General features: G+C 31.7%; 7 protein-coding genes and 1 long non-coding RNA gene across 10 annotated transcripts; 3 read left to right on the top strand and 5 right to left on the bottom strand.

Annotated features, from left to right (window-relative positions):
• Positions 1-375: 375 nt before the first annotated feature.
• Positions 376-3,668, top strand: LOC126916833 (H/ACA ribonucleoprotein complex subunit 4). Its single transcript, XM_050723049.1, has 8 exons — positions 376-495; positions 831-955; positions 1,038-1,370; positions 1,438-1,848; positions 1,930-2,050; positions 2,212-2,450; positions 2,533-2,760; positions 2,835-3,668. Exons 1-8 carry the CDS (start codon positions 483-485, stop codon positions 2,916-2,918), a joined length of 1,554 nt encoding a protein of 517 aa, XP_050579006.1. The 5' UTR covers positions 376-482; the 3' UTR covers positions 2,919-3,668.
• Positions 3,669-3,763: 95 nt separating this feature from the next.
• LOC126916844 (26S proteasome non-ATPase regulatory subunit 14) lies at positions 3,764-5,631 on the bottom strand. The gene is made up of 6 exons (XM_050723070.1): positions 5,491-5,631; positions 5,193-5,315; positions 4,785-4,934; positions 4,421-4,684; positions 4,074-4,340; positions 3,764-3,982 (listed from the first exon to the last, which is right to left on the bottom strand). Exons 2-6 carry the CDS (start codon positions 5,283-5,285, stop codon positions 3,821-3,823), a joined length of 936 nt encoding a protein of 311 aa, XP_050579027.1. The 5' UTR covers positions 5,286-5,315; positions 5,491-5,631; the 3' UTR covers positions 3,764-3,820.
• On the top strand, positions 5,615-6,824 carry LOC126916852 (COX assembly mitochondrial protein homolog). Of its 2 annotated transcripts, XM_050723085.1 has the most exons (4): positions 5,615-5,749; positions 5,958-6,062; positions 6,139-6,382; positions 6,620-6,824. In XM_050723085.1, exons 1-3 carry the CDS (start codon positions 5,692-5,694, stop codon positions 6,348-6,350), a joined length of 375 nt encoding a protein of 124 aa, XP_050579042.1. In that variant the 5' UTR covers positions 5,615-5,691; the 3' UTR covers positions 6,351-6,382; positions 6,620-6,824. The 2 variants fall into 2 exon arrangements, with proteins under 2 accessions (XP_050579042.1, XP_050579040.1); XM_050723083.1 differs by having other exon boundaries at positions 6,139-6,824.
• LOC126916838 (tRNA-splicing endonuclease subunit Sen2) lies at positions 6,504-8,214 on the bottom strand. The gene is made up of 4 exons (XM_050723060.1): positions 8,035-8,214; positions 7,080-7,944; positions 6,829-6,989; positions 6,504-6,737 (listed from the first exon to the last, which is right to left on the bottom strand). The coding sequence occupies exons 1-4, from the start codon at positions 8,212-8,214 to the stop codon at positions 6,576-6,578; spliced, it is 1,368 nt and encodes a 455-aa protein (XP_050579017.1). The 3' UTR covers positions 6,504-6,575.
• LOC126916837 (NADPH:adrenodoxin oxidoreductase, mitochondrial) lies at positions 8,105-14,412 on the bottom strand. Its single transcript, XM_050723059.1, has 6 exons — positions 14,245-14,412; positions 11,286-11,424; positions 11,010-11,228; positions 10,719-10,934; positions 9,814-10,646; positions 8,105-9,121 (listed from the first exon to the last, which is right to left on the bottom strand). Exons 2-5 carry the CDS (start codon positions 11,403-11,405, stop codon positions 9,819-9,821), a joined length of 1,383 nt encoding a protein of 460 aa, XP_050579016.1. The 5' UTR covers positions 11,406-11,424; positions 14,245-14,412; the 3' UTR covers positions 8,105-9,121; positions 9,814-9,818.
• Positions 8,797-9,561, top strand: LOC126916855 (uncharacterized). The gene is made up of 2 exons (XR_007710745.1): positions 8,797-8,944; positions 9,203-9,561. It is a non-coding gene; the product is annotated as an uncharacterized LOC126916855 (long non-coding RNA).
• LOC126916827 (cap-specific mRNA (nucleoside-2'-O-)-methyltransferase 2) lies at positions 11,695-14,245 on the bottom strand. Its single transcript, XM_050723036.1, has 3 exons — positions 12,590-14,245; positions 11,948-12,500; positions 11,695-11,874 (listed from the first exon to the last, which is right to left on the bottom strand). Exons 1-3 carry the CDS (start codon positions 14,003-14,005, stop codon positions 11,777-11,779), a joined length of 2,067 nt encoding a protein of 688 aa, XP_050578993.1. The 5' UTR covers positions 14,006-14,245; the 3' UTR covers positions 11,695-11,776.
• Positions 14,413-15,052: 640 nt separating the features above from the next.
• Positions 15,053-22,992, bottom strand: LOC126916845 (protein obstructor-E). 2 transcript variants are annotated; one of them, XM_050723072.1, is made up of 4 exons: positions 22,765-22,992; positions 19,926-20,327; positions 19,030-19,243; positions 15,053-15,361 (listed from the first exon to the last, which is right to left on the bottom strand). In XM_050723072.1, the coding sequence occupies exons 1-4, from the start codon at positions 22,802-22,804 to the stop codon at positions 15,298-15,300; spliced, it is 720 nt and encodes a 239-aa protein (XP_050579029.1). In that variant the 5' UTR covers positions 22,805-22,992; the 3' UTR covers positions 15,053-15,297. The 2 variants fall into 2 exon arrangements, with proteins under 2 accessions (XP_050579029.1, XP_050579028.1); XM_050723071.1 differs by lacking the exon at positions 15,053-15,361 and adding an exon at positions 15,775-17,318.
• Positions 22,993-26,449: the final 3,457 nt, after the last annotated feature.

The raw sequence follows: 26,449 nt of genomic DNA, 5'->3' as shown, positions 1-26,449 counted from the left end.
AAGTCGTCGACAGTTTCATTATCTAATTTGATTTAAGTATTCGAATTGAATTACAAAATCATAAGATACAATCTGTTAATATATTTTGCGATATTCATATTTCAAATTATAAAATTGGAAAGATATTTTTGCTAATATCGGAGAATAGTCGAATTTAAACATAATTGGTGTACAGAGAATGCCAAAGATGAGTGTCAATCAAGCATCTTTTCGAATTAAAAATTCTATTGTATATCATCCCCTATTATTATATATTATATTTTTATAGAATTTGTTTATATAATTTATTTTCACTGATATGCAACACTTAATATTACAGTGGGCTTAAAAATGTCTTCATGTTATTCAAACAGCACATAACGTAGCATATCTAAGGTATACATAACCCATGAAATAATATAACTGGACTCATTGCTCCTGTATGTTTGGGGTCGCTTTAGTTCGTTGAAATACACGTGCTGTTTTCAGTTAGATATATCAAAATGGCAGAAAGCGGTAATTATTTTTAATTTTATTCGTATATTATCTTATTTAGTGTTATATTTATTATATTCTACCTCTTAATTTGAGTCAATATCTTTATCATATATATAAAAATAAGTAAATATATTTACCTTCTGTTATAAATATCAATTGGAAATTTAGCGGCAAACACGTGTTTTAGTATTTAATAATTGTTTGATTGAAGGTATTATTCTAAATGCGTATTCCATACATTTATTTTATGTCAAAATTAATTTTCTATTGATGTATAGTTATATCACAACATAATGTCCATTAGTGCAATAATGGTAATTTCGTAGGTTATAACTCTTATTTTTGTTATTTAGATAAAAACAAGAAGAAAAGCAAGAAGAAGTCTCTTGGAGAGATTCAAGCAACAATGAAATGTCAACTTGAACCTTCAAGTGAGATTGTAAAACTGGAATATAAAGATTGGCCTCTTCTCTTTAAAGTATGTAACAAAATTTAATTCATTTTATGATTTTAAAGTAATTTTTAACACAGTCGATTCAACATAAATGTTACTATTTCAGAATTTTAATAAAATGCTTACTCGTACGAAACATTTTACACCCTTAACTAGTGGCTCAACACCATTACATCGTACTTTATCCGAATATATAAAATCTGGATGCATTAATCTTGACAAACCATGTAATCCATCATCACATGAAGTTGTTGCATGGATAAAAAGAATTTTAAAAGTAGAAAAAACTGGCCACTCTGGTACTCTAGATCCAAAAGTATCTGGCTGCTTAATAGTATGTATTGATAGAGCAACTAGATTAGCTAAATCACAGCAGTCTGCTGGAAAGGAATATATTGCAGTTTTTAAATTACATTCTGCTCCAGAGAGTCTTCAGAAGGTAAATATATGTTAAATTTAAAATATTTTAAATACAAGATATTGTTATTAATAAAAGAATTATATAGGTAAGTCAAGCATTAGAAAAATTACGTGGTGCACTATTTCAACGACCTCCACTTATATCTGCAGTGAAGCGTCAGCTTCGTGTCAGAACAGTTTATGATAGCTGGTTTGTTGACTATGATGAAGAACGTAATATGGGAGTGTTCAGAGTTAGTTGTGAGGCTGGTTCATATATTAGAACTATTTGTGTTCACCTTGGCCTCTTCTTAGGCACTGGTTGTCAAATGCAAGAATTACGTAGAAATCGTTCAGGTGTTCAATCTGAAAATGATGGAATGGTTACTATGCATGATATACTTGATGCTCAATGGTTATATGAAAATCATGGAGATGAGTCTTACTTGAGAAGAGTAATTAAGCCACTAGAAGCTCTTCTAGTAAATCATAAAAGAATTATTGTAAAAGATAGCGCAGTATGTATTTATTATCTATATGTAAAGACTACCTTTATATGTGATATCTTTTTTTATAATATTACATAATTATATTAATAGGTAAATGCTATTTGTTATGGAGCTAAAATTATGTTACCCGGTATTTTAATGTATGATGATGGTATAGAATTAAATCAAGAAATTGTAATAGTGACTACAAAAGGTGAAGCTGTAGCACTTGGTAAGTAATATATCAAACTAACATAGACAGTACGCTATTTATTACAGCAATTTATGTGTTGATATGTGATCTTAATATATCAGACTATTTGGTTATCATCTTATCTTTACTTATAAATAAACGTTTTAAAATTATCATTTTTTTCATTTTTTTAATTACAGCTATAGCTTTAATGACATCTCCTACAATGACAGCTTGTGATCATGGTGTAGCTGCTAAAATTAAAAGAGTCATCATGGAAAGAGATGCATATCCAAGAAAATGGGGTTTGGGACCAAAAGCTTCTATAAAAAAACGTATGATAATCGAGGGAAAATTAGATAAATATGGAAAACCGAATGAAAACACACCTGCAGACTGGTTAGCAAATTATGCAGATTACTCTACACCTACAATTAAAGTAATTATCATTTTCTTTTTGCATTTCTTTATGTAAATATATCTGGTATAAAAGTTGTACATTTAATAACTCATGGATTTAGACTGAGGAAAATGGAGATACCGATCCTATGTCTAAGAAACGAAAATGGGAAGAAACTGTTTCAGAACCAACAGACGAAGTAACAATAAAAGAAGAAAAGGTTGAAGATTCAGAATTGACATCACCAAAAGAAAAAAAGAAAGATAAAAAGGAAAAGAAAAAGAAAAGAAAAAAGGAAAAAGTAGAATCAGAAGCTGATGAACCTATGGTTACAGAAGGTACAATTGAGGTAAAATAACTTACATTTAATTTCCATATTTAAAATTTAAAAAAGATTCAAATACTTAATATTATTATTAACAGGAATCGCCAGCAAAAGAGGAAAAAAAGAAGAAGAAGAAGAAAAAAGATAAAGATCAAGATCAAGAAGTAACAGTTTCAAGTTGAAATAATTTTTGAAATAATTTTTTAAATATATCCTTATTAAAATATAAGTACCATAATTTTTTATAAGTACAAGGAGAACGTTATAATACGTTATGAAAAAGAATATAAGTTTCTTATACAAAGATAATTTTCAAAAAATGTACACATATTTTACAACGTCCAGATTGTAAAAAGAATATCCATTTTCTGCAATATATATAATATATATATATATACATATACAGATGCATAGATGTAATTCAATTTATTATTAAATTGAAAAAAATATTTTATATGTTCTCTAAACTTGTACAGACCATGATTCAAGTCAGTTACATTTAGTAATCTTTTAGATTATATTAAAGAATTCAGTAATAGTACATTACTAATAAGAATAAATAAATTTCATTGTTAGTCAAGTATTATAAATTTTACAAATAATAAAAATGTATATTGATACGATATTTGGTATCAATAAATGTACATAGAATAAGTGAATTACATTTGTAAAGTATCGAGATATTTTGCAAGTATAAAAAGATTCATTATGATTTATCTACTGTAATAGCATTTTTTATGTTATACATTTAATATCGTGCACTAATGCGCAATATTTACATTTTTTATTATGAAGTGCATTCCCGTTTATTATTTCAGTCCTATTTAGATGTTTATATATAACATATTTTATCATACTTTATCAAAAAGTAATAGATTATGTGTAATATCCGAGTGACTGTCATACATTTTGAATAATAGTGTAAAAATCTACTTGTCTATTGTTAGCATTTTTTAATACAAAAATAAGCAGTATAAAAATTTATATGTATTATATATATCCCTTGATTGTAAATTATAAACACGTATATTTTAAAAAGATGTATATTTTTTTATAATATTGCAAATGGTATTATAAGAAATAGTTATTTGAATACAACTGAATCAAGCATAGCTCCCAGACATTGAACAATGTTCGTAGACATAAGTGTATCCACTTTCTCCTCTAAATGTCGTTTTGGATCTTGTTTACCCACATTTTTTATAGCTAATTGTTCAGGTGTCATTTTTTCTTCATCTTCTAATGCCTACAAGAATAAATTCTCAAGTTAGTATATATGATGTGAGATTTTAATTTCGGACTTAGAAAATGTGCAATATTATATATTAATACAATACCTTGTTATAATTTTTAGCAAGTTCAAGCATTTCAGATACAATATTTTCATTAAGTTTGCTGTGTTCTGAATATTCAGCAAGTGTAAGACCATCCATCCATGTTTTCTTATGTAAATTTAATAGCATTTTCTGTTCTAATTCATTTTTACGATAGTTAATGCTAATGCTATAATAATGGCGATTTAAGCCATGAATCAATGCTTGAACTGATGGCTTTTGTAAATGACCTAAATTAGATGTAGTTTGACGAGGTTCTTGTCCTAAAACCTGCAATTTTGCATATAATATCAGCGAATATACGTGAATTTATTTAAAATGAAAATTTCCATTTTTAATTTGTTAATTACCATAGTGTTAGGAGTAATTAATCTAAATGCATCGATAACAACTTTTCCTTTTACTGATTGTATAGGATCAATAACAACAGCCACTGCTCTTTCACTAAGAGCTTCAAATGATTGTTGTGTGTTAATATCTACACCAGAGAGCCAGCATCCAAATCCTGGATGTGAATGATACCATCCTACTACCATCTCTGGCCGACCAGTTTGTTTCAGCATGTCCAACATTTTCGCTTGAAATACTGGGTCAACTGCTTCCACACTGACTCCCTAATATAAATATTATTATAATAATATTAAATTAAATGTTAAAAAGATATAATTTCAACATGTATTTTAACAAAATATTATACAAAATTTGGATTCTTACTGTTCCTGTTTGAGGCATAGCAAATACATCGATAACACGTACAGTGTAATCATCAACAAATTCACCAAGCATTAAACCCATTACTTCCATAGGTACACCAGCCCGTCCATGCTTAAGCATTTTTAAAAGGGCTAATGACGATATGTACACCTAACAATAATAACATAACAAAAGTGATACATTAACAAATACAAAATATGCTATTAACCTGGCATTACACACATGAACTTCTGAAACAAATGTATCTATATGATGTATTTTTATGATCTATAATTTCTTGTTGAGATAACTTAAAAAGCAAGAAGTCATAATTATAAAATATCTTATTGTGATTGAAATAAAAATTGTCGATAAAATTAGCAATCAAAGTAAAAAATTGAATAATTTTAAAGATTGAGTAAATTCTACCTGCTCTGCAGTATCAACAACTGGAGCATCTGACGGTGGAGGTCCTTGGCTAAGACCTGGCATAGCACCTCCTAGTCTCAATAATCGATCCATGACTATCTATTTTGTATTTTTGGAACAACTCTAAAAACATTGTATAATAATTAATTTGGAATTTGAAATATATAAGATTCTAATCATTAAATTGGCTATAAAATCTAACACAAACCGATTATTAACGAGGTTAACTTCTGTTAATAATATATCCAAGAAGAATTACATTTATTTAGGTTATACAATATTATGTTTATTTACTTACCTATTATATTATATTTTTGATTAAAAATAGTACGATTTATAAATCATTCGTAGCATTAAGCAAGCATTCCTTTTATATACCAATGCATTGACAACTCTCAAATCTGCACACTCATGAGCGCAGTCTGTTGGAGGAACTAACATTTATACTTATGTAGTGTTGTTCATAGATGTTAATAGTAATATTTTGAGTTTAACAATAATGACTGATGTTCAAACTGCATCTCGTGTTAAATACGGAGGAGGGCCGCTTAATTTAGGTAAATTTTAAATTGCTACAATTAGTAGTGATTAGTATAAAAATAAATATGTATAACTTCTAATTCCATGTATAAACAGATAAGGTTATATATTTAGTTTTTTATACTTCTATTAAAATAAAAATTTGATAGAAATGAATATATTTTCTGAATTACTATATTTATTTCAGGTGCATATCAATGCATTTAATATAAACATGTTTTTCAGGAGACCCTGATGATAAATATTTAAGAAAGGTAGAAAAAGACATTCTTATACCACAAAGAATGCGAGATAAAGCAAAAACCGAAAAATGTGTTGCGGAAGTTGAACGTAATAGTTAATTTTTTTTATTAATTATTATATGTATTTTTTGACATGTACTATTGTTCCTATATTTGAATTGTAGGGTTTTCAGAATGCTGTAAAAATACTAGTATTCTTATGACTTTCCAATGTCAAAAGGAAAATTCTGCATTAAAAGATTGTTTATCACAATGGTATAATGATCCAGATTTTAAAGCACAATGTACACAAGAATATTTAGATGAAAGAAGTGAATACCGGAGAACTGGTATTGCTAAAAGATCAAAAAGCAGCAGATACCAATCATCATCATAAGTAAACATAACATAATATGAGCTCCAAGCAATGTACATATATATATATATATATATATATGTATATATTAGCATTATTATCTTTATTTGATCAGTGTGTAATGATAAGTATGAATTGTTTTACTTAAAAAGAAATAATAATTAAGCGTAAATATATAGAAAAATAATGGTTCTAAATTTATACATGTATACATTTACAACAATAATAAACATGTTAAATATCAAATCAACATGAATCATCATCTTCCTCTTCTATATCTTTATGTTTAGGATTCCATCTTCGCCATAATAATTCTCTCACAGAAAATTCAGGAAGCATATCCACATTTAATGAATCAGATGTTTGCAAAGCTGAAGATGGCCACAAAACTTGTGCAAATAATATTTCCTATATTAAAAATAGAATATAGAATATAAAATGTGTTAAATTTACAAATGATATTGAAATAAACATATATAAAATATTGTTACTGAATTACCTTTGCAGCAGTTTCTGATAATCTTTCCAGTCCTAATAAACTATTCCATGTTAATTTATGCATACATTTATCTTGATCTGTGATTAAGGTATCACTATCCAAAGTGTCTATTATTACAATGTAAGATGCATGATAAAATGGTGGTCCTTGTTTATATAATACTAAAATATTAAAAAATGCTCATGTCATAAGATCTATTTGAGGAATTATTCAAAATTTATAACTAATAATAAAAAGAGTACGGTACTTACAAAAATCTCCACCATATTTAAGTCCAGGTTTTACTACCCATCCTTTGCTTCGAAAGTAATGATATACAACATATTTTGATATAAAATTTTTATCAGTTTTGCAGAAAATATGCCAAGCACTATCAATATCTAATAAATTACCATCAAAGTCTATTAAATTTAAACAACCTAAACCATACAAAAGAAAAAATGTTTCTTCAAATGTAAGATGAAGAGTTTCTTGAATAGGAAAACTTTCACATTCAATTTTAGGTTTAATTTTTTGTAAATAATTTTCAGTTTCCGAGTCACTATCTGGTAAGACAAGTAATTTTTTTTGAACATCTAAATTATTTTCAGTAAAACATATATCATTTTCTTTTAAACTAAAACCTGAAGGAGACTTCTCTTCATTTTCAATGGATCCTTTTTGATTATTATCAATATTGTTACACTGTTTGTTAGATTTGTTTTCTATAATAATTAATGCATCATCCTCTTTTGTGGAATTTGAAATTGTACCATCTACTTCTAACTCTTCATCAGTTTGTTGATCTTTTTTGTGTTTTTTATCTAAATGAGTAGAGTTTGTATCTATTTCAATTATATCTGGAGTATTTTGTTTTGTTGGACTGATTTTCACTGATAATAATTCTACATCATCATCATTGGGACTTGTAGAATAACTGTTCATAATAATAATATCACACTTGTTTTCTTCTGAATTTGTTTCTGTGCTATTAGGTTCCATGCTAAGTTCATTAAATTGTTTTAACCATTCCTGTCTACGAAGCCATTGTCTGTTTCTTATAACTGGAGGAGTTCCATATTGTGTTTTGCCAAATGAAGGAAAGCCACGTGACAAAGAACCTTTTCCAAAAAAGCCCTATATAGATAATAATATTAAATATAATAATAATATTAAATATAGGAAATATAATACATGTATAGATATTTATTTGTAGATGATGATTACCATAGAATGTACTGCAACAATTTCATTTGGATCAATTATACAAGATCCTAAATCGGTGAGATGTGCAGTATATGTAGTCCATTCATCCTGATTACCTATCGCAATAGGAAGTGGTAATTGTTTTGTTAATTTTACACGTCGTTTTTTTTTTGGTTCTCGTAAATTCATTTTGTGATACATAACAATAATCAAATATTTTATATTGCGAGTTTTCTTAAATTTATTATTTTTATAGTATAGGTTAATCTATTCCCCATTTAGAACTCTATGCATAGATATGTATTACGGCAACACAGATTTTGCTTTTTATTAATAATTTTTTATTAATATTGTAACTTATTACTTAATACGAAGTTTTTAAACTTGTCATCAACGTAACAAAGTGTCTTCCAGTACAGAATTTTCGAATTTGAAGTAATAGTTTTTATTCCTCCTTTGCAAAAAACGACACGACACAGGATAATTAATGTGGTTTTTGTGTTGAATATAGCATAAAATAAATATATATTTTTTTAAATTACTGTTTATAAAATTTTAAATAAAAAACAGGAAGAGCATTGTGATGCCATCTACCACTTTTATCAGTTAAAATTTTTGCTTGCTATTAGCGCTATTGACTAAGATTTCTCAGAGTTAAAGCTTAGATCCTGAATAGCTCAGAATTCGCGTTGTAAACCGTGATTACATTTTTTAATTTCATCATAAAGAGATTAGTTCCATCACTTCACCGCTAGAGTTTCAATAAATCAGAATACTTTAAAGTCATTTAAAAATCTTGTTAGTTATTCTTTTTACTATCCAATCCCACACTGTCTGTTTTTGGGTACTTCTATACACTCTATGCTCCGGTACCAACACTATGAACGAATGTATATTTTGTTTTTTCTTTCAAAACAATGGAAGAAGAAATGTGCGTATAGTTCGGCATTTTAACCGCCAAAAGCAGTAATTTGTGAAACGTACAAAATTTGACTGAATTTCTCCAATGCTTATCAGCGATCTCCGTACCCATTTCTGTTAATACTTTCTGTTATTAACTTTCTGTTAATAACTTTCGTTTGAGCTCTCAAAAGTTAAAAAATTTTGCCTAGGAACAAAAAAATTTATATTGTTTAATTTTACCACCTGTTGATCGAGCATAATTAAACATTATATATGTATATTTCAGACGCAAATATTTCAAGATTAAATGAGGGGAACGGTATACTTATTAATATATCGCAAATAAATATTTATTTAAAAAAATTATGGAGACTGAAATTTCATAAAAAAAATGATCATGAAAAATACTAATTTCTATTGTTGCATGTAGCTCTGGAAATATTGTAACTTTATCCTCAGGGGATTTTTCATTTAATAATAAACAAATCAAATATTTAGGTGATTAAATTTAGCTGGTTCAGCTTGTATGTAACCAAAATAATTTTGATTTATATTAAATAATGTATGTGGTTTACATTTACACTATTTTTTGTTTACATTTACACTATGTAACTAAATAAAATATTTAAAACATCAAAAATTTATTTATTTGAAACATGTTTGTAAAAATATATTTATAGTATAAATAATTAAGTTATTATAATGAATTGCTTACAATTAAAATAATACTATATAATTATATTTATAGGTACAAAATCTTTAATCTAAAGCTTTTTTATTAAAGTAAAATAATTGAAATTCAAAAAATAGAATAAAATTAATAAGTAAGCATATTGAAAATTATTAAAAAAGAAAAGAAGTTTTTTCTTTTGTAAATAATTATCATACATATGTTACATTTATTATCTTAAGGCGATCTCCAACATTTCATTTATATCAACTATCTTTTCCCTTGGCTTCCCTAATGTTTTTCCCCTTTCACATTCTACTTTATCAATCTTTTTCCAATCATTATATAAAACTATGGGTATTCCTTTTTGCTCCAGTATTTTAGATAAACCTATAAAACCTGGTTTATTTTCTGTAATTGATAATTCTTTATTCATTAATATACCAATTTGAAATGCATTTGTCATTGTTGATAATATAACTCCTACAGGACCTGTTCCAGCCCAACCTGCAGTATAAAGTTTATCTTGAACTTTACCTGCTATATTTTTAATACGACCAATTTCTGTGTCAAATGGTATTGATGTATCTATTTGAACAGACTTATAACCAATGCTACGAAATGCTATACCACATTCAATTTCTTCGAATAATCCAGTAGGTACAGCAAATTGTGCATGTATGTCATTACCTTCAAGTTTATTTATTGATAGTTTAATACTATGTATACTATCCAAACCTAAAAATTCTATGGGACTTCTTAAAAATATTGGATATAATTCTTTTGTCATTGTTCCTGTATTTAAGGATGTTTTTTCTAAATATTCTATCATGAGTTCAGTTAATCTTTTCCGTGGTCTTGCTAAAGTGTTAATTACTTGTTTTACATTTATAAAATCATCTGCACGCCAATAACTTCTACAGCCGTCTAATTTTAATATTTCCCTGAGTTCTGCAATTGTAAACGCCGCTTGTAATGGACCTCTTCTTCCTATTAATGATACTTTACGTATTTTACTTTGTGATAATTTTTCCAATGCAAATGATGTTATATCAGTATTCTAAAAAGGCAGACTTATAAATAAATTAAAAATATATTATAAAATACATTTTATGGAAAACTTAAAACATACCTTTAATTTATCTACTGGTGTTAGTAAAATTCTTGCAATATCTATAGCAACATTACCTTGTCCCAACACAACAGCTTCTTCTACATTTAAATTAATATTTAGGTTACTATCTGCTGGTACTCCATTATACCAACCAACAAATCGTCGTCCTGATACTATATTATTTAAATTTTCTCCAGGTATATTCAATAATTTATCCTCTTCTGCACCATATGTCTAAAATATTAGCAAGTAATTGTTAATATTAACTATTAAGTTAAATAAGAATAATTGTATTTTTATTATACATACTAATAAAACTGCATGATAAATTTCTTGCAATTCCTTTATAGTAACATCTTTTCCTACATTGACATTTCCTATAAATTGAAAACGTGGGTTAGATGCAGTTTTCTCAAAAGTATGAATAACATTCTTCACTTCTGGATGATCTGGTGCTACACCAAAACGTACTAGACCATATGGTACTGGTAACTTCTCTAATATATCCACTTTTACATTAGCGTTTGTCTGTATCAACATTATATTATTACAATATTATTCTAATATATTGAATGTTATACATACCTTTAATAACTGTTGTGCAGCATAAAATCCTGCTGGCCCAGCACCAACAATACACACTTTTGGTACAATATGTTGAGTTGAAAATAAACGAACATAATTGTAGATTTCACCAAATATCATAGTAAACACTTATACTGATCTAAAAGGTCGTATCATAAAAAATAAAATTATGTTTAATAAATATATTACCATATAACATTTTTTTAGAAGAGGCAACCAAGGATTTTCATTTCGAATCTGATTGTTGTTTTAAATAATATGTTTAGAAATTAAAATTGAAATTTATACATAATTATAAATTTGTTATATTCACACTGCATATTTATATAGGTTCATCACTATATAATATCAAATTAATTTTAAAATTTTATATTATGGCTATGGAAAGGAAGCATTCACTATAAGCAGATATATGTTCATATTTTATTACATAAAAAATTTGATACAACTTTGGTATTTTATGGAATATGTTGACTTTATGAAATGCTGTTTCAATTTTTATCTTTTTTCAACGTATGTAATATGTAATTAAAATATGTTTTTAGTATCCAATGATTAAGGTGTTCTGCTGAGAAGCACAAATTACATCCTAGAAATGCAAATAATATGAAATATAATATTGTAAGACTATAGTTGGGATACATTAATATAGTTTGTTTTACCTTTATAGAATGCTGATGAAGAAATTATTTCCAAAATAGCTTTCTCTTGTTTTTGAGCTTCAAAAGAAGCAGCATTAATTTCATCTAAGAATTGTAATACTTTAAGATTATAATTATAATGATATAGTGTGATTTTCAATCCTATATCATCACAAACTGTAACTTTCAATGATTTAAAAGCATAACTTATAAGATAAAGCAGTTCAATACTAAGATGAGTAAGCAATGAATAGCCAATTAAAACTAATGTTGTTCCAATTTCAAGTTTTTGTAATGCATTGTGCATTTCTATGATTATTTTGTGGCTATCATAAATATCTGTATATTGAAAAATTAAAACTTCATGTCTTGGTTCACAAAGCATTTCAGTTTTCACTTTTTCTATACTTTCTAGAGAAGGAAATTGTATTTTGAAATTCATTTTAATAAGAATATCATCAACACCATTTTTTATTTTTAAAGCAATTTTGTTACAAAATTTAGAACTACCTATTTTATGAAATACTTTTCCAGAATGAATTTGTAACTCCTCTGGGAACTCAGTGAAGTTGTACTATAAGAAATAAGAGTTTAATTTACATTGTGAAAAGAATTTATATTCAGAAAGTATAATGTACTAAGAAATGATAAAAGGTAGCTTACATTTATGATTTCATCAGATGATACATGGATCTCAATTTTATTAAAATCGTTACAAAAACTTGCTATTTGACCTAAAGGTGCCAAATGTTGTCTTTCACAACGTTCATTATATGACCCTTGTAATGATTTTTTGTGTTGATTGGTATTGATATAATTGGACGATATAATAGCATTTCCTATGATTTGCCCCATTTTTAATTTTTTTATGTTATAAATTTTTATATATCTATCAGCAACCATACATTGAATTTGTTTTATGTTTTGTAACATTTCAGAATTATTAGAGTTAAATGAAATAATATTATTTGCTATGACTAGGCATTGTTGAAATTTAAAAAATTCACTGCATTGTATAATTCTTTCCATAAATGTACATGGAATATCACATTTATTAAAAATTGCTTGTTTAGGACCATATTCATAATGTTCTCTAAATTTTTCTAAATAAGGTGAGATGAATGTTGGTCCCTTAAAGTTTGTACATACAACATACATTTCTGAATTTCCTTCTTTGCTTGTTGCTGGCTTTATTATACTGACATTAGTAAAGCAACAAGATAATAGGTAAATCAGGCAAACTGTATTACACTCGAAAATAGTAAAAATTTTTAATAAAAAACTGCCTCCAATAGATAATAATTGTAAGGCAGCTACAGTTTCACAATAATGCAAATGTAGTAGAACATTTTCTTGTTCTGCTGGAACATCTGTACAGTCCACACTACCATCAGCAGTAATTAAGAATATATTACAATGTGATTCTGATAATTTTACAAGTTCGTTTAAGTTCTTTAAATTCAAAAGATTTCCAGTATTATCTTCTCCAAAAAACCAATGGTCTAATGTATGTCTTATGAATCTATCATCATCAATCATTGTAGATGCTGAATTACCCTCATAATATGGATTTAAGGTCATAGCAAGCCAGTCCCATTTAATATCAGGAACATTTGTTTTTAACCAATGATTTAAAGATGTAATGAAAGCTCCAGGTGCTTCGCATAAATGGACAGATCTAAAGCATGTATCATTTTTACGAATGTAATCCACTGGTATTAAAGGAAACGACGATACTATTTCATAGAATTTACACCATGCTTGAGTTAAAAGTTCTGGTTGAATATGGGTTCTCAATTGCGTGATAACTTTTTGTGCACTGTTCCTTTCTCTTGTATGTAATTGCCATTGATCAAGATCATAATTATTTAAACAATTCTTTATAGCATTCAATTCACTTTTTATCCCTTGTAATTCATCGATTGTCCATGGACAATCTTTAAACATTGTTGTTGGTTCAGGCAGTGTATAGCATTCATTGTGTATAATAGAAAATTGTTTATTAAATAAATTATTTACATGTTCGCTATTTGTAAATAATACCTGCTGTTTTTCTAAATCATATGCCTTTGCTTCCATTATTAAATCAAGTCATTTATTTAAGCTTATTCATATAATTTTATATAATCGCTTTTAGATAAATTTCAAATATAAAGTAGGAATGTGTGCGTGTGCGTATAACAAAATTAGAATTATAAATTTGTAATACTTAATCTTTTAAAAAGAATTGACTATTTTTCGAAGGTTTGAGGTTAAGATTTTTGTATGTAATTGTTTTGGCTGATCTCTTATTTTTGACAGATGCAATTAATCCTCACCTTTTTACAGCATGAAAATGAGTGCAATATTTTATCTAGTCAACAAAATTGACAAAAGGAATTATATTATTTCGTTTCATAAAAGCTATAAAAATACTACACCATAATATTTATACATCGTTAACACTATTTTTACTTCACAATTTGATATACTTAATTAATATTTCAAAACAACCACGTATAGATATAATTTATTATATGTTCTATAATATATAACTAAATAATTTAAAAAACACTTAAGATCAACATAGACTAATAACGTGTAAATATATACCCACGTATAAATACTTTATTTCATCGGAAATTGAAACGTATGTTATAGCTTATAAGATGACATATAAGTTAACATATAAAATGAAGATAAGATCAAACATACAATTCAATAATCTAATGTAAATATTTTATTAGTATTTTATGAATACTTTGTAAATTTTATTTCATAAATAATATTTTACAATTTTCTCGCATTTTCTCGCACGAGGTGTTACAATATTATTTCAATCGAACTTAAATTTTTAAGTTCACGATCACTTCAAGATCATAGTGTACTATACTTACAGGACGATGAATTCATCTCGACATCAGTTATAATCCAACCAGATTAAAACTGCACGGTATAATTTGAAAACATACGGCTGACCTTTTAGTATATATTTATATGTTTATGTGTTTAGTAAATTTTTTAATATATCTTTGTCGTAAACAATTTTTTGATACCATGACAGACACCTAACGATAGGAAATATTTAAGTGTCCTGCTTCTCGCACTTTATATAAAATTACATATATGATAATGTAACATACAAAATATTTTTTAATAATAGTAATTTATTTACATAGCAACGTATATTACAGTTATGTATTGTAACATCAACGGATATACATAAATGATGATGCGAATGATTTTAAGCGAAATACATGTCATGCGATTCTTCATTATTTTAATTGATCAGAAGATACAGGAAATTAATCGATTTCTACGAATTCCAAAATCTTCTGATTAGTTCTAAGTGTTGATTAAAATTATTTGGATTTTGCGCGTTTGTCGTCCTGTCACTTTTTCTTGTATCCCAATTTCCGTAGTGCCTTCAGATCCACATCGCCATAGTAGTCTTCGCTATGAAATTTATTATTTATAAGTATACTTAAATGCATACTCGAAATTATAAAAGTACCCTTTATATGGTTTAATAGGGAAACAAAATAATAAAAAAGAGAGAAATTAATACGTTAAGTGACTTACAATATAACTTGTTGCAGAATATTGAATTTCACATCTTCGATTATACATCATTGAATTATATCTTTCCATAGATGCGTCATAAATATATTTAGTGCATTAAGTAATTACGATAAAGTGTTTGTAGTGTTTAATACATTCACAAAATTCACCATATGAAATTTGTTATAGTTTTAACGAGCATGCAAGAGTTAGAATTACAACAATAAATTTCCAAAAAAACAAGCAAACACGAAGAACGTTTACGTGATAGGATGAGAGATTAGGGTTTTCAGAAGCACATAAACCACTTTTTTTTTACGAATTTTTGTTCCTTTTATTTTACGAATTTTTCACATTACTTAAAAATATACGGACGAGTCTAGCTTACGCAAGCATACTTGACCGAGGCCAAGAGTGTGTGGAGGTAAGCTCGAATTGAGAAAATTTCGAAAAAAGAACTCCTCATCCACTGAACTTTTTCATCGAATTTTCGTTTCTCGGAACCAGATTCAGTGAACATGTTGCGATTTAGACGATGCACAGATCGTGATTAACGAGCTTGCCGCCGTTTCCGTTTCAAATCGTATGTCTTACGATAGCGAAGGGGGTGTGAACAGCAAATACGAAGGAGAAACAAAGTGGCTAAATGATGATAAGAGGCAAGAAAGAATGATAGAAGTTATCGATGAGACGATACGATTGCCACTCGAATTATTATCAATTCGAATTTCAATATATAGAATACGCGTCTCAATTTTGATCATCGAAGTGCCTGATGGAAACGAAGATGGGCAAACATCGAGGATAGATAGACGATATTCGTAGATTTTAATTACTTTTCCACGCGTTGACGGAGGTAAGATCAGTTCTTTAGTCATTTCTACCATATTACCCGATGCAATTCCTCGTTTAAATAATTACACAACCAAGAACAAGAACTGTAAAGGAGCATTCAGACGATCAGCATATCGTCAATATTATTGTCAATATTTAAGGTTCTTGACATTATCGTACGTAGGAGATCCTCTAGACCATCAATATATACTGTGAATACAATGTTGAGAACCTTAAATATCGACAATGATATTGGCAATAATATTGTTCGGTTGAACGTTTCTTAAAAGCAACGCGTGGAGAATTACTAGCTAATCGCGCGTTGCCATCGCGTCGGCATCGAGGCACACGGATGAACGTCAACACGGGTGCAGGAATTTGACATTTACTCTCCTCGCTACTCCTCAGTCACGAGACATTCGCGAGACAATTCGAAGAAACATCTCACGGATTTCTAATCGTGCAATTCCTCCGGGATCCGAGTCAAATCATCGAATACGAAGCTATAACCGGATATACAGAGGTCGGTCGTACGTATGTAGAAAAATTTGGCTCGAATGGGAACGCAAGAAACGAACGTAACCGATATATATTTCGAAATATCGAACATCAGGATCGTTCGTTCGAGATTGTTCTGTTCGGCTAGGTGTGTTTATGTCTGTATACGCGTGTGTCATTGTTTCTGCATATGTGTGGTGTAATAGAAAAGTAGGCGAAGGAGAGTTCTGGTAAGGGTATTTGGAGAATGGTGAAACGTGAGAGAGGTGAGGAAAGGAGGAGAGGAGAGGAGAGGAGAGGAGAGGAGAGGAAAAAAGATGAGAGGAACCAGATGGGGGAATCAAGAGAGGGGAGATAGATTAGAAATTATTCTTGAAGGGGTGCGTTGGGCCTCGCAGGTGCCGATGGGGGCCTTGGTTTGCCTTGAGGAGGCTTCCTGGTTTCGCCTGAATTTTGAATTCCGGCAAGCAGCTCGCTCTTCCTGATGCTCTTTAGATCCAGGTCACCGTAGTAATCCTCACTGTGAAGCAGAACACCGGGAAAAATCCGGGAGTTAGGACATGCATGACGTGCTACCTCGCGTGCAGCCTCGTGTCTTTTTTTTTACAGTTAATCACGTGTACGTGAGAAGGAGTGATTACGCGACCGGATCTGTTTAGTACGCGAGTGCGTGCGTGCTTAGAAGACGCGTTGTATAGCCCGTTCCCGAAAATGTGTGTTACGAATACGATATCGAACGAATATTTTTAAGCGTCATTTATATGTATATTATCCGTTCAGACATGGAAAGGTACCGTAATGGATATTTATAGCATTACATTTTGCGACAAAGTACATCAAGTAATTTTAATAGAACGATACTATTACAAATTGTAGATATTATATTAATTAATTACATATGTTAGAAACAGCTGTTAATTCACGATATTTATTGTTACCCTGATAGTATTCGTCTATCACCGAAACGTACGTTTCATTCAAAATGTTTCGTAGCATTCATCGGGGTAATTAAAAGAGAAGGTAATACAAACAAAATAATATATAAAAGTATTTACTGGGTATCTTATGTTCTGTATGTTTATGAATGATACAAGATCGTCACCTTTACTATCTTCACTAATGTTTATTTGTTTTTCAACGAGCAAATTAACATCTACTTATACCTTTAACACGTTTCGATTATATGGCTTTCACACACGTTATTCCTGTCCCCAAGAACGATTATATAAATATTATGTTAGCAACATTTGGGTAGCTGTTACGCAAAACCTATCTACACGTTATGAGAGCAAGGTGTACCGTGAATATCCGTTTAATTACGTCACTCGAAAAAGGTGAAATATCTTACGAACTTTTAACCATGCGGCTAAGTTTTAAAGACTATAATCACCGTGGGTCTATCTGGTTTATCCAGAATTTGTCTTTACGTAACACCTAGTCGCAAAGCTTCCTGATCTGTTTAAATTTACGTGATAGTCTCCCTTCTTAACTCTTTTTAACGCTATTACTCAAAGCTTGGGGCGACAAAAAGTATACAAGGAAGTTTACGGTCTACTTGTAAAAACGAGGACATTTTTTTCGTTGTTGTAAGCGAAGGAAACTTTGTTAATGACAATCTATTCGTGCAGACATTTGAATATATTATGTTCAGGAATGCATTTTCTCTTATTCCAATAACGTGTTTCATAGCACCACAAATTCCTTCCTGTAACTTTGTCACAAGGTCCCTAACGTGTTTGGAAAATACTCAAGCAATTTATCATAGAATTGAAAACGGAAATTCCTTACTCTTGTTTTTAGCTTTCGTTTAATATCAACTAAATCAAATTACAGAGTTGAAAAATCGAAAAACAAAGATTGTTCTTTCGATTTCATTTCCAAACAAATTAGTCGATTAAAACGATTTAGAAAGATGAAAGATTAATAAATGAAATTATTAACGTTAAACGGTGAACTACACTATAATTAGACTGCGGACATTTATGCAAATTCATATTTTTAAGAAATGAAATCTTAGTAGGAATTTATTTCACCTATTAAATATTATATCGAGTAATTTACTCGAGATATTTTATATATCTTTGCATATTAATTACATTCACGTAAATTTGTGAACCTCTTTTAAATCCCTCAGAAATGTGTAAACAGTCGCAGTCTAACTATAATCTCTAAAGAATAAATTATAAAAGTCTAAAAGAAATAATTATAATAAAAGGGGAAAATTGACTTACCATCCAGGGACGTCTTCGGGGTCTTCGCAGGCACCGCTGCCATCGGCGTCGCCGATCTTGAAGACAGTTCCGATCGGGCAGCCGTATTCCCTAGCGATACCTTCCAGACATATGTAATACTTTCTGCAGTCCTCAGGATGGGCGTGTCTGCTGAAGCTGCCGGATGCTCCGCTCACTTCGCCCGCGGCCGGACACGTGAAACCTCCTGCGACCTCTGTGTAACGCGATAAACGTATAGAGTATGATGTGATAGAAGAGAGAAAGGTGTCGCGTCGCCATAGCTACTTGGTTCGCAATCGTACAGGCCATGAAACACCACCAAGGGCCAAGTGGAAGAAGCCGGTGAATGGCGAAATAAGGCTACGACTTTGAATCGTGCCACGCGAATTAAGAGGATACCGCGCAAGGAAATACAGGATGCGCGTGGGAATAAATCGTCAGGTATCACTGCACGTATCGAACGATGAGCAACGCAACCAATGGATAATATAATATCGTTTCAAGGAGAAACGAGAATCGTCGATAGTTAATTGATTTTCAGTGAAGACAAACTAATAAGATAAGATCAATCTTTTTGGTACTCCCGTTTATTGGTAACGATTTATATCGATGAAAAGAGAGTATAGATTCTAATAATTTTCAAAGCTTCTTTATAGAAGACGTTAAAATCGAAAGGTAGGAAAATTATACGACGATTAAAAACATATCAATTCATGAAAAAGGATTTCTTTGCTGTTTTTCTGGAATTTAGTTAACTCAAAATTGCTAAAAGACTGAATAGGAACAAACCAAACTGACAATGAGATTATACGAGAAAGATATTCTTATGAAGACAATTTATATGACAAAAATGGAGCGTTCGATGTACGATCACGTAAAGAAGTATCGGAACATACCTTCGTTCTTGCATTCAGGTACTTGATCGGCCCACATACAGACTCTGGCTTCACGGTCGTAAGCGAGTCCAGGACTGCACTGGTACCTTGAAGCCTCTCCGTTCCAGCAATTCCAGAATACGTCGCATTTCTTTTCGTCGGGGAAGATACCGTAGAGGCGAGGACAATGCGGCGTGCTAATCGCTGGCTCGAGCTGTGTCCTGTCTCCGCAATCTACGTTGTGGAGGTAGTCGCAATTTTCAGTGAGGAACTTGCTGTCGCTTGCGTCGAAGGCGAGTCCGTTGCCGCAAGTTTTCAATTCCGCGACGTTGTTATCGCATTTCCAATATTTGTCGCAGGATATATGATGAGGATAGAAACCAAAATCGTCTGGGCATTTGAACGATTCTTGGGCGGTTGTGCCTGCAGTTGAACAAATGCATTATTATTATTAACGTGAAATCGGAGAAAAGTAGAGAGGATAATCTAATCAATGTGAAAACTTCGCTCGTTTTTTATATAGAGAGCAGTTGGAAGGAATGTCGCTGTAATAGCGAAACAAACAAGGAAATTCTTGTCGTTCCTTGTATTACTCGACCTTGTATTAGGAATGGTTTAGGAAAGTTGTGTTTTACTATACCTATATAGCGGCGAATGTTGAAATATCGATTAATTTTTGAAGCAATCGTAAAGAAGGCTATTCAAGTAGTAAAACTAACAACGAGCAAATGTCAGTCAAGTTAAAGGCAGTCGCTGTAATTCGAAATACCAAGCCAATTACCGGAGTCAACTTTCAATTGCGTCGATGGTTATGGTACAACTATAAGCCAACTATTTATTCCTTTAAATAATCCTAAATTGGATATTTCTGCGTTGAAATCGTCTAATCATGGCTAGAGTTTTCAAGACGGGAAGGATCCGTTGAGAAAAATGTGTTTTGCGGTTACACCCGATATAACGCTTTAATCACGCCAGGGATCGCGGTAATAGCGTTCAATTTTACCGTTTGCTGGATATTGCTTTCGAGAGAAGATTAAACAATAAAATTGATCGTCGACCGCAAGACGCTAATCCCCATCGTTGCGAGCATCTTCTTCCACTTCCTTCATCTAGCTCTATACCTTCCCTGCGCCCCTCCCTTCACATTTCTAATCGCGTTTCAAGAGGGAAAAGCATGGCAGGGAGACGAACTGTGTATGGATCGTCGACACCGTTTCAGGTATTTATTATCGATGGTAATGCTGCCTTTTTGTCGCGTATTGTCTTCAGGCTAGAAATTACCCCTAATAATCTGTTGTTCTTTTCTCGTGGCATATGATGTCTGAATAACCTAAACGTCTTATGTAAGGACACAAAGTGACTTTCGCCAGGCGCTTTCACTTTGGGGTCTAGAGCCAGACCCAGCAGCAGCCGCAACACCAACACGACTCGTGACTGGGCCCTCCCAGCATCCCGTTCACTCGATTCTCCTCTACACGTTTCCTTTTCGTATATGTGTGTTCTCTCTCTCTCTCTCTCTCTCTCTCTCTCTGTCTCTCTCTCTCTCACGTACACGCATACACTTTTCGTCCCCTGTAATTTCGCCTATACTTACAAGCTCGCGACCCTCTCAATCTCGTGTGCGTTGCATGTTCACTTTCATTTTTCTCGGGACCGATCCGGCTATCAAAAGTCGCGTCTCGAATCCGACAAAGTAGCCCCGTAATCGGAACCGCTCACGATATCGTTGGCCGTAGAACGTATTCACGTTGATCGTTTTATAAACTTTTTAGCTCTTTGGCCCCCAAGAGTGAATTTTTGTGCTCGATCGCGATGGTAGTGGATGATAAAAAGAAGGGTCAAGATCTGGGCCAAGGTTATCCTGTTGCAGCCAGAGTAGCCCAGGGAAGGGGAGGAAAAAAGAATGGAAACGCGTGTCGAGAAGGTTTCTCTTTGCACGGAAATTGAATACGCCTTTCGATCTCGTTTCAACGGTATGTTTCGTTTGGAACACCGAGAAAGTCGATAATAATCGTCTTCGATAACCATTTTCAAATTGTTGGCACGTCATTTGTACAGTGGGTATTCTCCGATCTACGATCGTACGCGAACAGCGATAGAGTAAAGGGAAATGCAGAGAAGTTTCTAGATAATTTACTAGTACGCGGTGTTAACGGGAATATTTTGATACGCGATATTGGTTGTACTGGTAGCTTGTACTGGTTAGACGTAGAAATTAGACTTACTAGGGGTATTTAAAGATTTGCAAGTGGGTTTTTTCCTGATTATCAATCGCATATTAAATCGACCTACTTTATATTCTTTATGGTAGATATTCTGTTAAAAAATATGGTAAGAGATAGATACAGTACTCCAATTTGCAAATGAAATTACAGATAAAACACTTTTCAAGCATCGATAAAATTCCAATATTAAATACACGAGGAATAAATTTTCTGTTCGAGGGAAATTCATCGAAAACGAATAAATAAATCTATGTTAACATACCGATCGTGTGCAAATTTCAAGATTTACGTTAATAAGATACCGAAATCAAAGAAATATGTTAACGATGCTCGTAAAACATTGAATTAACGATTTCGTACACAAGCTTTTCCGACCATTTCGTTTATTCGTTTCGTGAAACGACAAGTATCGTGTTCATCGTGACAATCGCGACGAAAGAAGAGCGCACTCTCTTCCCGATCCACAGGCATATGTCACACACTTAGGTCCTCCACTTCCGATAAAATGATCGTGATCGTCCACGAGTAACACTTTCCTCCCCCGTTTCTTTCTCCTCGATAACATTTCCATTTTCTCTATTCTCCACCCTCTTATATCCTCCTGCTCGTATCTCGCGTTTATTTCGGGTACGTACCGGCGATCAGAATGGCAGCTATCACGTAGTATGTCCTCATGGTTACGAATGCGTGTGTCCCGCGTGGTACAGAGATCGGATTACTCTTCTCTCCCGAGTAGCGGTAACAAAATTCGATTATTTATTTAAGAAGGAAAAAAAAACTATTATCACAATTTGCGTGCACAGGCTCCACCGCGCAGAGAAAACTCCGTGTTTGCGCCCTGTCGTTCTCCACCTTTATATAAGTCATTGGTCACGTGTTGTTCCTCTTCCACCTCCTTGTAGAACCTCCTTCTCTTCTCCTCGTCACTTCAAGAAGAGGTAACGTCTATACCTCGCCACGTTTCTTCTCTCCCTCTCACGCCCTCTCTTTCTCTTTTTCGCCAACCCGATCTCCCTTTCCTTTTTCCTTTATTCTCCTCCACTGAAAATGCCATCCAAAGACTTAACAGAGGCCCGGTAATAACGTCTGCCACGTTCTTTCTTCCCCGTCCCCTTCTCCCCAGTGCTCGTCCGTTTTGCCCCATCCTATTGCCTTAAATGCTAAAATAATTTTTTATCCCCAATATCATCCGTATCTCTACGAATCCCTTCTTTTTCTACTGCTTTACCTTATTTTTCGACTTTTGTTCTTGGCCGTTGTTTGAATACTCGCGGGACCAGTTTCGATCCAGGTTGGTTTTCACGCGAACCACCTCAAAATTCATTTGACGATAAAAATCGCGAAGGTTCGCTTTGTTCCACCCGTCGACGAGCATTCAAAAATTTTCTGCCAACTGATTACTTTAATTCGATCGTAAGAGATTTTACTTCGTAATAGAGAATATAGGAAAATATCTCCAAAGAATTTTGGGCTAAGACGTTCTATTCTTAAAATATCAACTCTCAAAATAATTCTACGATTATTATATCACACAAATGACAGGATTCGCTAACGGAATAGGATATCCCATTAAAATATTACATCTAATTCTGTATAACATGCGATCGTCGATAAATATTATTCGCTGATTGATTCTAAACAGTTGCTATTCCGTCTATTGTTATTACACCGATTTGTTCGCACATATAAGGCGCGTATCTAGCCATCGAAATTCGTCGAACTCCTGCAGGTGCGACTGTTTTCGTACACAGTCAGCGTACTGGTGCGGTCGTACAATATGCAGAATACTGACCGATCGCAACGTGATTATAATAATAATAATCGTAAGGCCGAGGCGACTATTCGATATAAAATAACGGAGAAGGCTGGAAGGGGGCGAAGGTCGAACACGAGCAACGTGACTCACCGTGACACCCAGCTCCCATACGCCACCCTGATCGACATTCCGACAGAGGTTATCCCATAGCAGCCAGTTTAATTGGTCGTTAGCTTAAAGGTTTAGAGCTTCTGGAAACAGGCTAATTAAGGTTTTCTAACGCTACAAATTATCTTCAGTTTGGATTAAATATGAGAAAAGATCGTATCGATATGCACGATCAGTTACATGTTAAATATCTTCCTAAAACATTGCTAATTCCAATGGCAGTTCCAATTTAGACATTACAACATTCTTTTTGTTTACTAAAATGAGCGCAGGATTGAAGTATAAATCGAATATGGAAATATAGGTAGAAAGGTAGATAAGTGAAATATTTAAGCAAAATATTAGTACTTTTTAAGGGTTTCGCGTATTGACTGACTGTACGAATACATATTATCGATATAGGTTTATCGATAATTGTCATTATTTAATTTGTGAAAATTCTACGAGTTCGGTTGGAGTTAGGTTTCATATACAGCTGAATCGAGCAACGATTGACATTTATTTCCTTACATCATCCATTCGCATTTCTGGCACTGTTGCGTTTCTTCTATAAGAAAGTCCCAAGAATTTTGCAATTATTTCATCACTTTTCTCTTACACCTTGCGGTGAAGCTTGGTTGTGATCGGGTGAGAGCGTAGGTATTTTGAAAGAAATCGATCACTAAACGATCGCTAAATAATCTCTAAATTTCTCTCAAAGAGATATATCGATATTAGTTTAATATTAGTTTCCAAGTATTATAATAAATTATTATTTTGAGTTAATTTACGAAAGCTTCTACTATAATATCTTCAAAAGCCATTCGTATCACATGCTTTTGATGACAAATATTTTCTTCAAAATTTTTATGTTTTCTATATTATGCTAGATTTGAAAATTTCTAAGAATAAGTAAAAGACTAAATCCGATTGCCCTATCGTACACACACAAATTTCTTAGGCCGATAAAAGCTCGCGTCTTCGTCGCATGGAATTTTCGAAATTTCACATTGCTCTAGAAAAAATCAGTAATCGAATAAATGCAGAGCTATTCTAATTCAATGTATTTCCGAGGACACGGTTTCAATCAAGGCAGACAGGCGCATGTTAATGCCGGACGCTTTCGACAACAACGGAACTTTCTCGCTCGGTTTAATCCAGTTTCTCGAATAAATCGCATTGCCCAGCTTGGTATTTACGTTCATGTCCATGATCGAACAGTTCAAAGAGGAATAAATAAGTTTGTCGTGATATCGTAAATTAATTGACCTTGGCATAATTGGAAATAAAACGAAGACGAAAGCCTTACGAATATCGTACTCATTTCCAAATATAATTTCAGGTAGAAACTGTTTTTATTAATGAAATGTATTAATTAAATATTGCCTGACCACACACATTGTTAGGATTTGTTAAGCAACATAGTCGATATAGCGATTGAAATTGTATTTAAAACATTCTTTATGATAAAATTGTTCAGGTTTCGTTATGGAAGGTCATAACCAAGGCCGTGGCCATGTGGATCAGTTACGACCATGAAAGTGGATGGAAATCAAAACTGTAAGGTTACAGTCTTATTAATTAATTCGCAATCACGCCGATGCGGCGAACGGAGTTTCACGTTTACGCGTGTAGCTGTTACGACGAGAAATAACATTTTTGCGGCTCGTCGCCATAAGGAAATTGCCCGTTAAGCACATGTCCTGTTACACTTTTCTTATTGGTCATGTTTCTGACGAAAGCTTACAAAGATTGAGATAAAAGTTTATTATACGTTGACTTGGATGTAAAAATTCTCGACTAAATAATAATTTATACACCTAACAAGGAATATACATTTTTATAAATAGTTAGACTATTATTAGTAAGGTAGAGATACCACAATCTGTGATGTTACTTAACATATTATTTTATGTCGTATTTCTGATTTGATAGTAATTTGTATGCGAGTTAATATTGGAAACCGTATGGTATCATTATCTTATATGGCTCGATATTCAAATGAACGTAAAATGTAGCTTCTTTTCAGAGAATCCATTAATTTCTTATAAATGTTTTTATAATATGATGCAAAAGCTATGATTTAAGCAATCATTTATTGATTTTCAAGCATACGTATCTTTCAAAAGGAGATGCGTCGCAACTTACATTTCTTTAATTAATTTACATATTTCCAGATCTTTTTCTTCATTTGCATTTTATATACCGTCAACTATTATATTATCGTTTCTGTGTTCTTTGAAAAACACTCTATTGTTTGAATTAAATAAATAAAATTCGTATTCACGATTTTTTCATTAACATTGAAAGTAGCACTAAGAATAATATTCAAATCGATGGGATCTATACTGATTTAAATTTACAATATCAGAAATGTTATACATCCTTTAATTAACGTCACGCACTTCACGCACTAA

Source organism: Bombus affinis, chromosome 5, assembly GCF_024516045.1.
Source record: "Bombus affinis isolate iyBomAffi1 chromosome 5, iyBomAffi1.2, whole genome shotgun sequence".
In the NCBI taxonomy this organism is placed as follows: domain Eukaryota; kingdom Metazoa; phylum Arthropoda; class Insecta; order Hymenoptera; family Apidae; genus Bombus; species Bombus affinis.
The sequence above is the reverse complement of the archived record's forward strand: the minus strand, read 5'-3'. Positions and strand labels throughout refer to the sequence as shown.

Bases quoted from the DNA above. Each gene is read 5' to 3' on its own strand.
- LOC126916833 (XM_050723049.1), top strand. The intron at 956-1,037 runs GTATGTAACAAA...TTACTATTTCAG, and splicing joins ATTGGCCTCTTCTCTTTAAA to AATTTTAATAAAATGCTTAC. The intron at 1,849-1,929 runs GTATGTATTTAT...TTATATTAATAG, and splicing joins TTATTGTAAAAGATAGCGCA to GTAAATGCTATTTGTTATGG.
- LOC126916844 (XM_050723070.1), bottom strand. From the start codon at position 5,285: ATGGATCGATTATTGAGACTAGGAGGTGCTATGCCAGGTCTTAGCCAA. The intron at 4,341-4,420 runs GTAATTAACAAA...GCAAAATTGCAG, and splicing joins TAATTACTCCTAACACTATG to GTTTTAGGACAAGAACCTCG. The intron at 3,983-4,073 runs GTATTGTATTAA...TTATTCTTGTAG, and splicing joins TTGCTAAAAATTATAACAAG to GCATTAGAAGATGAAGAAAA.
- LOC126916852 (XM_050723085.1), top strand. From the start codon at position 5,692: ATGACTGATGTTCAAACTGCATCTCGTGTTAAATACGGAGGAGGGCCG. The intron at 5,750-5,957 runs GTAAATTTTAAA...CATGTTTTTCAG, and splicing joins AGGAGGGCCGCTTAATTTAG to GAGACCCTGATGATAAATAT. The intron at 6,063-6,138 runs GTAATAGTTAAT...TTTGAATTGTAG, and splicing joins ATGTGTTGCGGAAGTTGAAC to GGTTTTCAGAATGCTGTAAA.
- LOC126916838 (XM_050723060.1), bottom strand. From the start codon at position 8,214: ATGTATCACAAAATGAATTTACGAGAACCAAAAAAAAAACGACGTGTA. The intron at 7,945-8,034 runs GTAATCATCATC...TTATCTATATAG, and splicing joins TTGTTGCAGTACATTCTATG to GGCTTTTTTGGAAAAGGTTC. The intron at 6,738-6,828 runs GTAATTCAGTAA...TTTTTAATATAG, and splicing joins TATCAGAAACTGCTGCAAAG to GAAATATTATTTGCACAAGT.
- LOC126916837 (XM_050723059.1), bottom strand. From the start codon at position 11,405: ATGATATTTGGTGAAATCTACAATTATGTTCGTTTATTTTCAACTCAA. The intron at 10,935-11,009 runs GTATGTATAATA...CTAATATTTTAG, and splicing joins TTTATCATGCAGTTTTATTA to ACATATGGTGCAGAAGAGGA. The intron at 10,647-10,718 runs GTATGTTTTAAG...CTGCCTTTTTAG, and splicing joins CACCAGTAGATAAATTAAAG to AATACTGATATAACATCATT.
- LOC126916827 (XM_050723036.1), bottom strand. From the start codon at position 14,005: ATGGAAGCAAAGGCATATGATTTAGAAAAACAGCAGGTATTATTTACA. The intron at 12,501-12,589 runs GTAAGCTACCTT...TATTTCTTATAG, and splicing joins CATCTGATGAAATCATAAAT to TACAACTTCACTGAGTTCCC. The intron at 11,875-11,947 runs GTAAAACAAACT...TTGCATTTCTAG, and splicing joins TTCATCAGCATTCTATAAAG to GATGTAATTTGTGCTTCTCA.
- LOC126916845 (XM_050723071.1), bottom strand. From the start codon at position 22,804: ATGAGGACATACTACGTGATAGCTGCCATTCTGATCGCCG. The intron at 20,328-22,764 runs GTACGTACCCGA...GTTCAACTGCAG, and splicing joins AGCTGCCATTCTGATCGCCG to GCACAACCGCCCAAGAATCG. The intron at 19,244-19,925 runs GTATGTTCCGAT...CGCGTTACACAG, and splicing joins ACCTGAATGCAAGAACGAAG to AGGTCGCAGGAGGTTTCACG.